At 56.9% G+C, this 16,568-nt stretch overlaps 1 protein-coding gene across 1 annotated transcript in view; it reads right to left on the bottom strand.

The window, feature by feature from the left end:
- The window catches only part of GGT1 (gamma-glutamyltransferase 1), a 30,706-nt gene that overhangs the window by 2,166 nt on the left and 11,972 nt on the right, over positions 1 to 16,568 (bottom strand). Inside the window, exons 2-5 of the mRNA XM_075569223.1 lie at positions 15,053 to 15,226; positions 9,001 to 9,131; positions 6,301 to 6,390; positions 4,721 to 4,913 (exon numbers count right to left, since the gene is read on the bottom strand). Coding sequence (XP_075425338.1) covers positions 4,721 to 4,913; positions 6,301 to 6,390; positions 9,001 to 9,131; positions 15,053 to 15,222 — 584 coding nt within the window. The 5' untranslated portion in view covers positions 15,223 to 15,226. The remainder of the gene's footprint in view (positions 1 to 4,720; positions 4,914 to 6,300; positions 6,391 to 9,000; positions 9,132 to 15,052; positions 15,227 to 16,568) is intronic.

Below are 16,568 nucleotides of genomic sequence, written 5' to 3'. Positions count from 1 at the left end.
GGTATGAGGGTGGGGCACAGGTAGGGAGGTTAGGGTATAAGGGTGGGGCACAGATGGGAGGTTAGGGTATGAGAGTGGGGCACAGGTAGGGAGGTTTAGGGTATGAGGGTGGGGCACAGGTGGGGAGGTTAGGGTATGAGGGTGGGGCACAGGTGGGGAGGTTAGGGTATGAGGGTGGGGCACAGGTGGGGAGGTTAGGGTACGAGGCGGGCACAGGTGGTGATGTGGCACCGGTGATGAAGTGAGGGTATGAGGGGGGCACAGGTGGGGAGGTTAGGGTATGAGGGTGGGGCACAGGTAGGGAGGTTAGGGTATGAGGGGCACAGGTGGGGAGATTAGGGTATGAGGGGGGCACAGGTGTGGAGGTTAGGGTATGAGGGGGCACAGGTGGGGAGGTTAGGGTATGAGGGGGGCACAGGTGGGGAGGTTAGGGTATGAGGGAGCACAGTTGGGAGGTTAGGGTATGAGGGGGGCACAGGTGGGGAGGTTAGGGTATGATGGTGGGGCACAGGTGGGGAGGTTAGGGTATGAGGGTGGGGCACAGGTGGGGAGGTTAGGGTATGAGGGGGGCACAGGTGGGGAGGTTAGGGTATGAGGGTGGGGCACAGGTGGGGAGGTTAGGGTACGAGGCAGGCACAGGTGGGGAGGTTATGGTATGATGGTGGGGCACAGGTGAGGAGGTTAGGGTATGAGGGTGGGGCACAGGTGGGGAGGTTAGGGTATGAGGGGGGCACAGGTGGGGAGGTTAGGGTATGAGGGGGGGGCACAGGTGGGGAGGTTAGGGTATGAGGGGGGCACAGGTGGGGAGGTTAGGGTATGAGGGTGGCACAGGTGGGGAGGTTAGGGTATGAGGGTGGGGCACAGGTAGGGAGGTTAGGGTATGAGGGTGGGGCACAGGTGGGGAGGTTAGGGTATGAGGGGGGCACAGGTGGGGAGGTTAGGGTATGAGGGTGGGGCACAGGTGGGGAGGTTAGGGTATGAGGGGGGCACAGGTGGGGAGGTTAGGGTATGAGGGTGGGGCACAGGTGGGGAGGTTATGGTATGAGGGTGGGGCACAGGTGGGGAGGTTAGGGTATGAGGGTGGGGCACAGGTGGGGAGGTTAGGGTATGAGGGGGGCACAGGTGGGGAGGTTAGGGTATGAGGAGGGCACAGGTGGGGAGGTTAGGGTATGAGGGTGGCACAGGTGGGGAGGTTAGGGTATGAGGGGGGTGGCACAGGTGGGGAGGTTAGGGTATGAGGGGGGCACAGGTGGGGAGGTTAGGGTATGAGGGTGGGGCACAGGTGGGGAGGTTAGGGTATGAGGGTGGGGCACAGGTGGGGAGGTTAGGGTATGAGGGGGGCACAGGTGGGGAGGTTAGGGTATGAGGGTGGGGCACAGGTGGGGAGGTTAGGGTATGAGGGTGGGGCACAGGTAGGGAGGTTAGGGTATGAGGGTGGGGCACAGGTGGGGAGGTTAGGGTATGAGGGGGGCACAGGTGGGGAGGTTAGGGTATGAGGGTGGGGCACAGGTGGGGAGGTTAGGGTATGAGGGGGGCACAAGTGGGGAGGTTAGGGTATGAGGGTGGGGCACAGGTGGGGAGGTTATGGTATGAGGGTGGGGCACAGGTGGGGAGGTTAGTGTATGAGGGTGGGGCACAGGTGGGGAGGTTAGGGTATGAGGGGGGCACAGGTGGGGAGGTTAGGGTATGAGGGTGGCACAGGTGGGGAGGTTAGGGTATGAGGGGGTGGCACAGGTGGGGAGGTTAAGGTATGAGGGTGGGGCACAGGTGGGGAGGTTAGGGTATGAGGGTGGGGCACAGGTGGGGAGGTTATGGTATGAGGGTGGGGCACAGGTGTGGAGGTTAGAGGATGAGGGGGGGCACAGGTGGGGAGGTTAGGGTACGAGGCGGGCACAGGTGGGGAGGTTAGGGTATGAGGGTGGGGCACAGGTGGGGAGGTTAGGGTATGAGGGGGGCACAGGTGGGGAGGTTAGGGTATGAGGGGGGCACAGGTGGGGAGGTTAGGGGTATGAGGGTGGGGCACAGGTGGGGAGGTTAGGGTATGAGGGTGGGGCACAGGTGGGGAGGTTAGGGTATGAGGGTGGGGCACAGGTGGGGAGGTTCTGGTATGAAAGTGGGGCACAGGTGGGGAGGTTAGGGTACGAGGCGGGGGCACAGGTGGGGAGGTTAGGGTATGAGGCGGGCACAGGTGGGGAGGTTAGGGTATGAGGGTGGGGCACAGGTGGGGAGGTTAGGGTATGAGGGGGGCACAGGTGGGGAGGTTAGGGTATGAGGGGGGGCACAGGTGGGGAGGTTAGGGTATGAGGGTGGGGCACAGGTGGGGAGGTTAGTGTATGAGGGTGGGGCACAGGTGGGGAGGTTAGGGTATGAGGGTGGGGCACAGGTGGGGAGGTTAGGGTATAAGGGGGCACAGGTGGGGAGGTTAGGGTACGAGGCGGGCACAGGTGGGGAGGTTAGGGTATGAGGGTGGGGCACAGGTGGGGAGGTTAGGGTATGAGGGGGGGGGCACAGGTGGGGAGGTTAGGTATGAGGGGGGGGGGCACAGGTGGGAGGTTAGGGTATGAGGGGGGGCACAGGTGGGGAGGTTAGGGTATGAGGGTGGGGCACAGGTGGGGAGGTTAGGTATGAGGGTGGCACAGGTGGGGAGGTTAGGGTATGAGGGGGCACAGGTGGGGAGGTTAGGGTATGAGGGTGGCACAGGTGGGGAGGTTAGGGTATGAGGGTGGGGCACAGGTGGGGAGGTTAGGGTATGAGGGGGGCACAGGTGGGGAGGTTAGGGTATGAGGGTGGGCACAGGTGGGGAGGTTAGGGTATGAGGGTGGGGCACAGGTAGGAGGTTAGGGTATGAGGGTGGGGCACAGGTGGGGAGGTTAGGGTATGAGGGGGGCACAGGTGGGGAGGTTAGGGTATGAGGGTGGGGCACAGGTGGGGAGGTTAAGGTATGAGGGGGGCACAAGTGGGGAGGTTTAGGGTATGAGGGTGGGGCACAGGTGGGGAGGTTATGGTATGAGGGTGGGGCACAGGTGGGGAGGTTAGGGTATGAGGGGGGGCACAGGTGGGGAGGTTTAGGGTATGAGGGGGGGGCACAGGTGGGGAGGTTAGGGTATGAGGGGGGCACAGGTGGGGAGGTTAGGGTATGAGGGTTGGCACAGGTGGGGAGGTTAGGGTATGAGGGGGTGGCACAGGTGGGGAGGTTAGGGTATGAGGGTGGGGCACAGGTGGGGAGGTTAGGGTATGAGGGTGGGGCACAGGTGGGGAGGTTATGGTATGAGGGTGGGCACAGGTGGGGAGGTTATGGTATGAGGGTGGGGCACAGGTGTGGAGGTTAGGGTACGAGGGGGGCACAGGTGGGGAGGTTAGGGTACGAGGCGGGCACAGGTGGGGAGGTTAGGGTATGAGGGTGGGGCACAGGTGGGGAGGTTAGGGTATGAGGGGGGCACAGGTGGGGAGGTTAGGGTATGAGGGGGTGGCACAGGTGGGGAGGTTAGGGTATGAGGGTGGGGCACAGGTGGGGAGGTTAGGGTATGAGGGTGGGGCACAGGTGGGGAGGTTATGGTATGAGGGTGGGGCACAGGTGTGGAGGTTAGGGTATGAGGGGGGCACAGGTGGGGAGGTTAGGGTACGAGGCGGGCACAGGTGGGGAGGTTAGGGTATGAGGGTGGGGCACAGGTGGGGAGGTTAGGGTATGAGGGGGGCACAGGTGGGGAGGTTAGGGTATGAGGGGGGCACAGGTGGGGAGGTTAGGTATGAGGGTGGGGCACAGGTGGGGAGGTTAGGGTATGAGGGTGGGGCACAGGTGGGGAGGTTAGGGTATGAGGGTGGGGCACAGGTGGGGAGGTTATGGTATGAGGGTGGGGCACAGGTGGGGAGGTTAGGGTACGAGGCGGGCACAGGTGGGGAGGTTAGGGTACGAGGCGGGCACAGGTGGGGAGGTTAGGGTATGAGGGTGGGGCACAGGTGGGGAGGTTAGGGTATGAGGGGGGCACAGGTGGGGAGGTTAGGGTATGAGGGGGGCACAGGTGGGGAGGTTAGGGTATGAGGGTGGGGCACAGGTGGGGAGGTTAGTGTATGAGGGTGGGGCACAGGTGGGGAGGTTAGGGTATGAGGGTGGGGCACAGGTAGGGAGGTTAGGGTATGAGGGTGGGGCACAGGTGGGGAGGTTAGGGTATAAGGGGGGCACAGGTGGGGAGGTTAGGGTACGAGGCGGGCACAGGTGGGGAGGTTAGGGTATGAGGGTGGGGCACAGGTGGGGAGGTTAGGGTATGAGGGGGGGGGCACAGGTGGGGGAGGTTAGGGTATGAGGGGGGGGCACAGGTGGGGAGGTTAGGGTATGAGGGTGGGGCACAGGTGGGGAGGTTAGGGTATGAGGGTGGTACAGGTGGGGAGGTTAGGGTATGAGGGGGGGCACAGGTGGGGAGGTTAGGGTATGAGGTGGGCACAGGTGGGGAGGTTAGGGTATGAGGGTGGGGCACAGGTGGGGAGGTTAGGGTATGAGGGTGGGGCACAGGTGGGGAGGTTAGGGTATGAGGGGGGCACAGGTGGGGAGGTTCGGGTATGAGGGTGGGGCACAGGTGGGGAGGTTAGGGTATGAGGGGGGCACAGGTGGGGAGGTTAGGGTATGAGGGGGGCACAGGTGGGGAGGTTAGGGTATGAGGGGGGCACAGGTAGGGAGGTTAGGGTATGAGGGGGGGGGGGGGCACAGATAACTGGTGGTCCTTACCAGAGCAATGCATCTTTCTCAATGTAATTCTTGCTGCCGTTCAGTCCCTGGGAAAGCCCCAGGCCGACGGGAAAGCCCTCCCGGGCCAGCCTGATGCTGGGCTCAAACAGCCGTTTCCATGGTAACCGGCCATGGCGCTTGTGTGCCAACTGGTACCCACGGATCTCACCGGGCACTGCTATGGACAGACCCCCTGCGGGAGAGAGAGAGAATGACATAAGGAGCTCAGGAGAAGAAGGGGTTGGAATGCAAAAGAATGAGGGGGAGGAAAGGGGCAGAGGGGCAGAGAGGGACGGAAGGTAGGGGGGAAGGTTAAGAGAGGAGGGCATGAGAAGGGAGGAAGTTAGTGTAGGATATGGAACATGCAAAACACACAGGACCCCTATAAGCTCATATTAAACCCCAAAATAACCACAACATATATATATATATGCATATAAGTGTCAAAGAGGAGTGCTACTGAGCATGGCAATATATATTTAAAACCAGAGACAGATTTTTGGGGGGTTCAATATGAGCTTATAGGGGTCCTGTGTGTTTTGCAATTCTTGTTCAGCTGGTCCTAGCTGATTGGAGGGTGGCTCCTCCTTCCCTAGTTTGAAGCTCACCCCCCTCCCACTTTTAAATGGTTAAAGCTCACTCCACCTTCCACACTCATGGGAACTTGCAGGCAGTTTGATTGCGACAAATCTAATACAGAGTGCTTTTCCTGGTATTATACAGGTTAATAAGAACTTCAATCAGACTTAGAACTATGCAACTAATTTTGACAGATTTATTATAAATCATTCTTCCTGGTAATGTACAGGTTATTAAGAATTTATATTAGTGTTAGGACCCTTGAGACGTGGTCTGCCTTGGAGGGGCTCAAGGGCTTACAACACTTTGGCCAAAGAGTTAAACTAAAAGACCATTTTATTAAAAAGATATCTATATATCTATATAGATATATAGGCACTGTGTATATATATAGGCACTGTGTATATATATAGGCACTGTACCGTGTATCTGTGTCATTGGATGTGCACTGAGCTCTGTCTGTCTTTCATGTTCTGTCTCTGGTTTTAAAGGATATGGAACATGCTGGAAGGTGTGACTGGGTTATCTCTTCATGATGTACACCACGGAGGCCAACTCCAGTCCTCAAGGTCCACCAACAGGTCAGGTTTTAAGGACATTCCTACTTCAGCACAGGTGGCTCAATCAGTGGCTCAGTCAAAGACGGCACCACCTGTGCTGAAGCAGGGATATCCTGAAAAGCTGTTGGTGGCCCTTGAGGACTGGAGTTGGCAGCCCCTGATGTACTCAACACGAACGGTTAATAACACCCCCATAGCCCCAACGTGCGAGAAGGACCCCAGGAAAGCCAGGTCACGGGTTCTAGAAGTATCTCTGGCACTCTCAGGGAACGCTCTCTGTACCTCCCTCTACCTAATGAGGCTACACTGGAGTGTCAGTTCTTGGACGCAGGAGATGACAGTGTTTGCATTTACATTGCACAGTGCTGTGTATACCAGCCATGCTGTAAATAAAGGTAGCATAACTTCAGGTGTGCCTCTGCCCCCTCCTGCCTTTCTCACCGTCCTGAGACAGCTGTGTGCTGTTCCCAAACATCCCCCTGGTGGCGTTCAGCGGGGCCGTCTCACGGGCGTTTATAATCTCAACTTTTCCTGCAGCAATATAATTAGGGGGGGGCATGAAGATTGGGGGGGGGGGTAATAACCTAATAGCACCTGTGTGGTAAGCCTGGAAGTCCTGAAATATACCTGTATACAGCTAATCCCCCTCTCCCCGTCTGTCCCCCTCTCGCCGTCTCCCCATCTATCTCCCTCTCGCCGTCTCCCTGTCTGTCCCCTCTCCCCGTCTATCTCCCTCTCCCCGTCTATCTCCCTCTCCCTGTCTGTCCCCCCTCTCCCCGTCTATCTCCCTCTCCCCGTCTATCTCCCTCTCCCCGTCTCCCCGTCTATCTCCCTCTCCCCGTCTCCCTGTCTATCTCCCTCTCCCCGTCTCCCTATCTGTCTCCCCCTCTCCCTCTCGCTGTCTCCCTGTCTGTACCCCATCTCCCTCTCCCCGTCTCCCCCCTCTCTCTCAGTAACAAATAAAGACCTTCATCAGAAGTTTTTATCCAGTCTATGTACAGCGCTCTCTCTCTCTCTTTCCCTCCCTCTCTTTGGGTCTCCCTATCTCTCCCTCACCCTCCCTGCCTCTGTGTGTCTCTCTGAGTCTCTAGGAGTCAGTCAGTCCTCTCTCTCTCACTCACCCAGTCTCTCTCTCACTCACCCTGTTTTTGTATATCCCCCGTCTGTCTCTCTCTCTCACCCTGTCTGTGTCTCTCTCTATTTCTCTCTCTCTCTCACCCTGTCTGTGTGTGTCTCTCTCTCACCCTGTCTGTGTGTCTCTCTCTCACCCTGTCTGTGTGTGTCTCTCTCTCTCACCCTGTCTGTGTGTGCCTCTCTCTCTCTCACCCTGTCTGTGTCTCTCTCTCTCTCACACACCCCTGTCTGTGTGTCTCTCTCTCTCACCCTGTCTGTGTCTCTCTCTCACCCTGTCTGTCTCTCTCACCCTGTCTGTCTCTCTCTCACCCTGTCTGTCCCTCTCTCACCCTGTCTGTCTCTCTCTCACCCTGTCTGTCTCTCTCTCACCCTGTCTGTCTCTCTCTCTCCCTGTCTGTCTCTCTCTCACCCTGTCTGTCTCTCTCTCACCCTGTCTGTCTCTCTCTCACCCTGTCTGTCTCTCTCTCACCCTGTCTCTCTCTCTCTCACCCTGTCTCTCTCTCTCTCACCCTGTCTCTCTCTCTCTCTCTCTCTCACCCTGTCTCTCTCTCTTTCTCTCTCACCCTGTCTCTCTCTCTCTCTCACCCTGTGTCTCTCTCTCTCACCCTGTCTCTCTCACCCTGTCTGTCTCGCTCTCACCGTGTCTCTCTCTCTCTCACCCTATCTGTCTCTCTTTCACCCTGTCTGTCTGTCTCTCTCTCACCCTGTCTCTCTCTCTCTCACCCCTGTCTCTCTCTCTCTCTCTCTCTCTCACCCTGTCTGTCTCTCTCTTTCTCTCTCTCACCCAGTGTCTCTCTCTCTCTCTCTCTCTCTCTCTCTCTCACCCTGTCTGTCTCTCTCTCTCACCCTGTCTGTCTCTCTCTCACCCTGTCTGTCTGTCTCTCTCTCTCACCCTGTCTGTCTGTCTCTCTCTCTCTCACCTGTCTGTCTGTCTCTCTCTCTCACCCTGTCTGTCTCTCTCTCTCACCCTGTCTGTCTCTCTCTCTCTCACCCTGTCTGTCTCTCTCTCACCCAGTCTGTTCTCTCTCACCCTGTCTGTCTCTCTCTCTCTCACCCTGTCTGTCTCTCTCTCTCTCTCACCCTCGATCAGCCTCTCGTCCTCTCTCTCTCTCCCCCTCTCTCTCTCACCCTGTCTGTCTCTCTCTCTCTCTCACCCTGTCTGTCTCTCTCTCTCTCTCTCTCTCTCTCACCCTGTCTGTCTGTCTCTCTCTCTCTCTCTCACCCTGTCTGTCTGTCTCTCTCTCTCACCCTGTCTGTCTCTCTCTCTCACCCTGTCTGTCTCTCTCTCTCACCCTGTCTGTCTCTCTCTCTCACCCTGTCTGTCTCTCTCTCTCACCCTGTCTGTCTCTCTCTCTCACCCTGTCTCTCTCTCTCTCTCTCTCTCTCTCTCACACTGTCTGCCTCTCTCTCTCTCACCCTGTCTGTCTCTCTCTCACCCAGTCTGTGTCTCTCTCTCTCACCCTGTCTGTCTCTCTCTCTCACCCTGTCTGTCTCTCTCTTTCTCTCACCCTGTCTGTCTCTCTCTCCCTCTCTCTCACCCTGTCTGTCTCACTCTCACCCTGTCTCTCTCTCACCCTGTCTCTCTCTCACCCTGTCTCTCTCTCTCTCTCTCTCTCTCTCTCTCTCTCTCTCTCTCTCTCTCTCTCTCTCTCTCTCTCTCTCTCTCTCTCTCTCTCTCTCTCTCTCTCTCTCTCTCACACTGTCTGCCTCTCTCTCTCTCACCCTGTCTGTCTCTCTCTCACCCAGTCTGTGTCTCTCTCTCTCACCCTGTCTGTCTCTCTCTCTCTCACCCTGCCTCTCTCTCTCCCTCTCTCTCTCTCTCATCCTGTCTGTCTCTCTCTCTCTCACCCTGTCTCTCTCTCTCTCACCCTGTCTCTCTCTCTCTCACCATGTCTCTCTCTCACCATGTCTCTGTCCCTGTCTCTGTCCCTGTCTCTCTCTCTCTCTCACCCTGCCTCTCTCTCTCTCTCTCCCTGTCTCTGTCCCTGTCTCTCTCTGGTTTCACACCTGTTTTGGGATCATATATACTGAGTACCAGCCCTCCTCCGATCCCCATACTGTGAGCGTTCAGGAGCCCGGCACAGAGGAGAGAAGCAATCGCTGAATCTACCGCTGACCCGCCGTCCTTCAGGACATCCCTGTAATGAAAGAAACAGCCGAGGGGGCAGTTACAGGGACGGGGCAGTTACAGGGCGAGGGGCCTGTGATAGGGACGGGGCAGTTACAGGGTGAGGGGCATGTGATAGGGACGGGCAGTTACAGGGTGAGGGGCCTGCGACAGGGACGGGGCAGTTACAGGGTGAGGGTCTGTGATAGGGACAGGGCAGTTACAGGGTGAGGGTCTGTGATAGGGACGGGGCAGTTACAGGGTGAGCCTGTGATAGGAACGGGGCAGTTACAGGGTGAGGGGTCTGTGATAGGGACGGGGCAGTTACAGGGTGAGAGGCCTGCGATAGGGACGGGGCAGTTACAGAGTGAGGGGCCTGCGATAGGGACGGGGCAGTTACAGGGTGAGGGGCCTGCGATAGGGACGGGGCAGTTACAGGGTGAGGGGCCTGCGATAGGGACGGGGCAGTTACAGGGTGAGGGGCCTGCGATAGGGACGGGGCAGTTACAGGGTGAGGGGCCTGCGATAGGGACGGGGCAGTTACAGGGTGAGGGTCTGCGATAGGGACGGGGCAGTTACAGGGTGAGGGGCCTGCGATAGGGACGGGGCAGTTACAGGGTGAGGGGCCTTTGATAGGGACGGGGCAGTTACAGGGTGAGGGCCTGTGATAGGGACGGGGCAGTTACAGGGTGAGGGGCCTGTGATAGGGACGGGCAGTTACAGGGTGAGGGGCCTGTGATAGGGACGGGGCAGTTACAGGGTGAGGGGCCTGTGATAGGACGGGGCAGTTACAGGGTGAGGGGCCTGTGATAGGGACGGGGCAGTTACAGGGTGAGGGGCCTGTGATAGGGACGGGGCAGTTACAGGGTGAGGGGCCTGTGATAGGGACGGGGCAGTTACAGGGTGAGGGGCCTGTGATAGGGACGGGGACGGGGCAGTTACAGAGTGAGGGGCCTGTGATAGGGACGGGGCAGTTACAGGGTGAGGGGCCTGTGATAGGGACGGGCAGTTACAGGGTGAGGGGCCTGTGATAGGACGGGGCAGTTACGGGTGAGGGGCCTGTGATAGGGACGGGGCAGTTACAGGGTGAGGGTCTGTGATAGGGACGGGGCAGTTACAGGGTGAGGGGCCTGTGATAGGGATGGGGCAGTTACAGGGTGAGGGGCCTGTGATAGGGACGGGGCAGTTACAGGGTGAGGGGCCTGTGATAGGGACGGGGCAGTTACAGGGTGAGGGCCTGTGATAGGGACGGGGCAGTTACAGGGTGAGGGGCCTGTGATAGGGACGGGGCAGTTACAGGGTGAGGGGCCTGTGATAGCGACGGGGGCAGTTACAGGGTGAGGGGCCTGTGATAGCGACGGGGCAGTTACAGGGTGAGGGGCCTGTGATAGGGACGGGGCAGTTACAGGGTGAGGGGCCTGTGATAGGGACGGGGCAGTTACAGGGTGAGGGGTCTGTGATAGGGACGGGGCAGTTACAGGGTGAGGGGCCTGTGATAGGGACGGGGCAGTTACAGGGTGAGGGGCCTGTGATAGGACGGGGCAGTTACAGGGTGAGGGGCCTGTGATAGGGACGGGGCAGTTACAGGGTGAGGGGCCTGTGATAGGGACGGGGCAGTTACAGGGTGAGGGGCCTGTGATAGGGACGGGGCAGTTACAGGGTGAGGGGCCTGTGATAGGGACGGGGCAGTTACAGGGTGAGGGGCCTGTGATAGGGACGGGGCAGTTACAGGGTGAGGGGCCTGTGATAGGGACGGGGCAGTTACAGGGTGAGGGGCCTGTGATAGGGACGGGGCAGTTACAGGGTGAGGGGCCTGTGATAGGGACGGGGCAGTTACAGGGTGAGGGGCCTGTGATAGGGACGGGGCAGTTACAGGGTGAGGGTCTGTGATAGGGACGGGGCAGTTACAGGGTGAGGGGCCTGTGATAGGGACGGGGCAGTTACAGGGTGAGGGGCCTGTGATAGGGACGGGGCAGTTACAGGGTGAGGGGCCTGTGATAGGGACTGGGCAGTTACAGGGTGAGGGGCCTGTGATAGGGGACGGGGCAGTTACAGGGGAGGGGCCTGTGATAGGGACGGGGCAGTTACAGTGTGAGGGGCCTGTAATAGGGTCAGATCAGATACAGGTGAGGGGCCTGTGATAGGGACAGGGCAGATACAGGGTGAGGGGTCCTGTAATAGAGGTGTGATAGGTACAGGGCGGTTATAGGGTGAGGGGTCCCTGTAATAGAGGTGTGATAGGGACAGGGCGGTTATAGGGTGAGGGGTCCCTGTAATAGAGGTGTGATAGGTACAGGGCGGTTATAGGGTTATAGGGTGAGGGGTCCCTGTAATAGAGGTGTGATAGGGACAGGGCGGTTATAGGGGTGAGGGGTCCCTGTAATAGAGGTGTGATAAGTACAGGACACTGATAATACAAGCACTGTTTATAATAAACGCATCCTGACAATTTACTGACCCCATTGAGTACATGTAGGGCCAGCGCTGCTTATGGGAGCTGTACATATAAATCGTACCCTTCATTATAAAACACAATATCTCAATATCAAACGGAAGGGTAGAAGAGACACCTTTAATGGCTAACTGATGTTTCAAAAGAGTGCAAGCTCTCAGGACCAGTCCAGTCCCTTCATGTTACAATAGAAGCTGGTACAGTAAGAGACATGTACACGGCAGAATACGCCAATAAACTGACAATGAAAACTGTGTGGTGATGGGAAGAGTCCCAGGAACGTTAGCGCACAGGAGGTGGGAAGAGCTGGGTGCACACGTCTGTCATGTATGTACAGAATATAAGTAACATGTAACATTAATAACATGTATTATTACTAATGGAACCAACGAGTGGTACAATCCTTTCATAGAGGATAATGTGTCCTGATCCCTTATCCCGGTTCCTGTGTAGCCACCCTGCTAGGGACTACTAAGGGTTAAGGGGTTAAGACCCTAAAGGGTTAACTGTGTGGGATCACCAAGAGTAAAAACACTTCTCTCCTATGATGCTGAATGATTTGGCAGAATACAAGTCCAGCCCCCTTCTAGAAGGTGTCAAGTGACACCACCAGTTATATAAGACTGAGGGAGGAAGGTTCTGAAAGCAGGTTCCTGGAGGAGTCATTTGGAGGAGCCTCGATGTATAACGCCTGTATATATGTTATACTGTAGGTAGAGAGTAACATGTCCCTGTTATGTTATGTTCTAGATTAGGGGTGTGCAAAGTGGGGGATGCAAGATTTTTCAGGGGGGTGTGGCGGTTGCAGAGGGGGATTGCGTGATATCACGGGGGATCACATGAGATCTTTGCAAAGTCTCCTACCTTGTCTTTGGTGATTCGTCACCATGGCAACGTGGCATCAAGTGACGTCACGGGGTCACGTGACCCCACTGTGTCATTTGACGCCGCAGACAAGGAGGGAGGGGGACGCAAGGAGGTAAGGAGTGCAGGCAGGAGTGCGCAGGGGGGAAAGTGTGCCCACCCCTGTTCTATATAGGGAAAGAGCCCTGTAAGATAGAGTCCCCCGATATCGTGAAGATGAATGCAGCTGTCCATGAACAAGGAAGCCTTCGCCCTATAGAAGTCTTCAAGGAGAGATGTCAGGGACGTAGTGGAGTCTGCCTTACCGGTAGGTTCGTTGCGGCCTTAGCTACCGAGACGCCCAAGAAGGAACACCGGAGTAACGCCCGATGTTATCCTCTTGCATTTAGATTGGGACAACCTGGTCAAACGCAAAGGTTTGGTGCTAATTTTCAGAATATGAGAGGATTGTTCCAGGTGGAGAGCGTTATGGAACAACATCTCAATAATATGGACCGACATCATTTCACATTTGACATGATGTATTTATAATAACGTGTTACCAGGAAGTAATACATTGAGAGTTACCGCTATGTCCTGGGCACAGAGTTGGTATGATGACAGATACAGGATTACAAAGACTCGGTTACATTAAATGAACAGTTATACATTATATATAAAGATATTGCATGCACAGTTCAAGGGAAAGTGTGTGGCATTTATCAATACATCGAGGGGGGCAAGAAATTGGGCAGGGGTGGAAATATCTACAAAAAAGACCGACAGAGCCATGGGCGCGTTCATCCTCTCTTCGTGCCGGGGGAAAGGTACTAAAGCACCCGGAAATTAAGGTGAATGGCGATAATCGGCACAGGAAGGATGGGGTGCATCTGTCAGACAAGGGTTTGGATATGTTGATCAGCGATATAAGGCAGGTCCTTAGAGGACACAGGCAAGAGGGTCTACGCAAGGTCATAGCTCAGGGTGGGTATGTCAGCTCTGGCGATTATCGAGGTCTCCTTAATGGTTCATCCAGTTCATGGGTGCATAGCCCAGACAGAGAACTTGGCGCCGACATTTCGGCGGGTCCCAAGAATAGATCGGCAGGCTGAAGACGCCGAACATGCGGTGGGACCGGCTCTGTACCAAATCTGCAGATGGAAAGCTGGGCGCCAACTCTGCGGGAGGTCCCAATCCTCCAGTGGGGTGAAGGGGACAGTGTTTAAGCATCCATGGGACGGGGGAGTTAGGACGGCCTGTAGGGCTAACCGGTAATCTCCTCCGTAGTGATTGCACGCTAAGGGCCAGCGCGCAGTTAGGGGTTCTAACAAATGTTGTTCAAATACAGCTGTGATCTTTCTATTCCATGTAACCAGGTGCGGCCTCGTTCATTTCAGGTGGGTTTAAGTACATTACAGGAAAGACCGGTGCGATAAGCCTCGCGCTGAACAGTTCTTCTTGTATTTACTCATATTCAGTAATCCTGGGACAATGGGGAATTCTGCCCAGTATCAAAATAACTTTCTGTATCAGTTTCTATTGTAACATGAAGAAGGGACCTGACTGGCCCGGAGAGCTTGCACTTTTTAGCCATTGAAGTTATCACTACCTTCTTTGTTTTATTAGAAAAGACTGTTTTTCTGTCTCCTTCTCACGGTTACTGTCAGTAAAACCAGACACGGGGCTCACCTTCCTACCAGACTGGGGGAGGAGTACGGGACGGGGCTCACCTTCCTACCAGAGGGGGGGGAGCAGCGAGGGACGGGGCTCACCATCCTACCAGAGGGGGGGGAGCAGCGAGGGACGGGGCTCACCTTCCTACCAGAGTGGGGGGGAGTGCGGGACGGGGCTCACCTTCCTACCAGAGTGGGGGGGAGTGCGGGACGGGGCTCACCTTCCTACCAGAGGGGGGGAGCAGCGAGGGACTGGGCACATCTTCCTACCAGAGGGGGGGAGCAGCGAGGGACGGGGCTCACCATCCTACCAGAGGGGGGGAGCAGCGAGTGACGGGGCTCACCTTCCTACCAGAGTGGGGGGGAGTGCGGGACGGGGCTCACCTTCCTACCAGAGTGGGGGGGAGTGCGGGACGGGGCTCACCTTCCTACCAGAGTGGGGGGGGAGTGCGGGACGGGGCTCACCATCCTACCAGAGGGGGGGAGCAGCAAGGGATGGGGCTCATCTTCCTACCAGAGGGGGGGAGCAGCGAGGGACGGGGCTCATCTTCCTACCAGAGGGGGGGAGCAGCGAGGGACGGGGCTCATCTTCCTACCAGAGGGGGGGAGCAGCGAGGGACGGGGCTCACCATCCTACCAGAGGGGGGGAGCAGCGAGGGACAGGGCTCACCTTCCTACCAGAGTGGGGGGGAGTGCGGGACGGGGCTCACCTTCCTACCAGAGTGGGGGAGCAGGGAGGGACGGGGCTCACCTTCCTATCAGAGTGGGGGGGAGTGCGGGACGGGGCTCACCTTCCTACCAGAGTGGGGGAGCAGTGGGGGACAGGGCTCACCTTCCTACCAGAGTGGGGGAGCAGTGAGAGATGTGTGGGGGATGGGGCTCACATTCCCACCAGATTGGGGGAGCAGCGGGGGATGAGCAGGGGATGGGGCTCACATTCCACCAGACTGGGGGAGCAGCGGGGGACGTGCGGACAGGGCTCACCTTCCTATTTCGGAGCATTTCCCAGCATCGGTGGCTACGGCAGCCCTCTCGTAGACACCTTCACTGGGAGCCGTGCGAGACCGAAGCCCAAAGTACAGGCCAAGGAATAGGACGAGAGCCACCAGGAGGGCGGCAGCAAGGAGTCCTGAGTACAGGAAGCGTTTCTGCATGACGCTGGGGGGAGGGAAGAGTCGCACAGAGGGTGTGAGATCCCAGCAGATGACCCCTCTCCTAAACAGCTTACAATCTACTGTTGGTACCCAAGACACAGTGTGACAATGGGAACTGCACACATCTCTGTTATTGGCTCTTGAGCTGATATATCCCACTTCAGAGGCCAGTGTTTTAACCCAAGACTCATTCCTCTGCTTCTGCTTTGTATTCTCTGTGTGGGTGTCCCGAGAAGGTGTCACGACCGGAGTACCATGCCCGTGCCCCCCTCTGCACCCCGTACACCCGCTGCCGCATGCTGGCTCTGCCTTGTGTTCCTGCAGCATGGTGAGGCTGCCTGTGCTTGGTACCACCGCATGCTGCCACTGTTTTCCTGGCTCTCCCTATTGGTTCTGATGTTGCCAGCGCTGCCCACAGATTGTCATACCCCGCGAGTCTCACAGTCCCAGCGATCCATCGCCAGGCCTGTCACTTCTCGCTGATTCTGCATCTGGTGGCAGTCTCGCTGATTTCTAGCTCCCGTAAACCTCACCGGAGTCTCGGAGAGAAGAATCGGGGCATTTCTAATCAAATTAACCATTTCGGTCCCGGGGAGGGACATCTCTCCTTAAAGGGCAAAGCTTTACCCACAAGAGCTAACGCTCAGAGAAGGAAGTGCACGTGTGATGGAAGGAGTAGGTAGGTGAGGAATGGAAAGGGTTAAAACATCAGTTTATACTGGGGGATGAGGGAGGTGTGTACTGCATAAGGATGCCGAGTATTACTATGGGGGGGGGGGGGGGGGGCGGTTTGATAACATGATCCTCACCTGCAGAAGCACTGAGTAACCTGAATCACACTGGGTGGGGGATAAGGGGTGGGGGAGCAAGGGGTGGGGGAGCAAGGGGTGTGAGCCACACAGCTCTTACCTGGGATCTGCACAGGTGGAGCAATGTCTAAGCAGCTCTCAGATGCGAAATGTGGCCACAGCTATGCAGAAAGCATGAAGTGTCCTAAAATCTGTGACATGCTCAAGGCTTTAGTTCAGGAGTGGCCAACTCCAGTCCTCAAAGGCCACCAACAGGCCAGGTATTTGGGATATCCCTGCTTCAGCACAGGTGGCTCAATCAGTGTCTCAGAGCCACCTGTGCTGAAACCAGGGATATCCCGAAAACCTGACCTGTGGTCGCCTTTGAGGACTGGAGTTGGCCGCCCCTGGGTTTACCCCATCTGTGCTTCCATTCTTTTCTTTCAGCTGGTTACATTTATTTAAGGAAGCCAATTAGGTTGTTTCATTGTTTGTAAATCAGCTAGCAGGGATTGCACCTTTCACTGACCTCACAGCAAAGTGTATACCGTGTGGGAG

Source organism: Ascaphus truei, chromosome 13, assembly GCF_040206685.1.
Source record: "Ascaphus truei isolate aAscTru1 chromosome 13, aAscTru1.hap1, whole genome shotgun sequence".
In the NCBI taxonomy this organism is placed as follows: Eukaryota; Metazoa; Chordata; class Amphibia; order Anura; family Ascaphidae; genus Ascaphus; species Ascaphus truei.
Note: the sequence above shows the minus strand (reverse complement) of the source record. Positions and strands in the feature narration are given on the sequence as shown.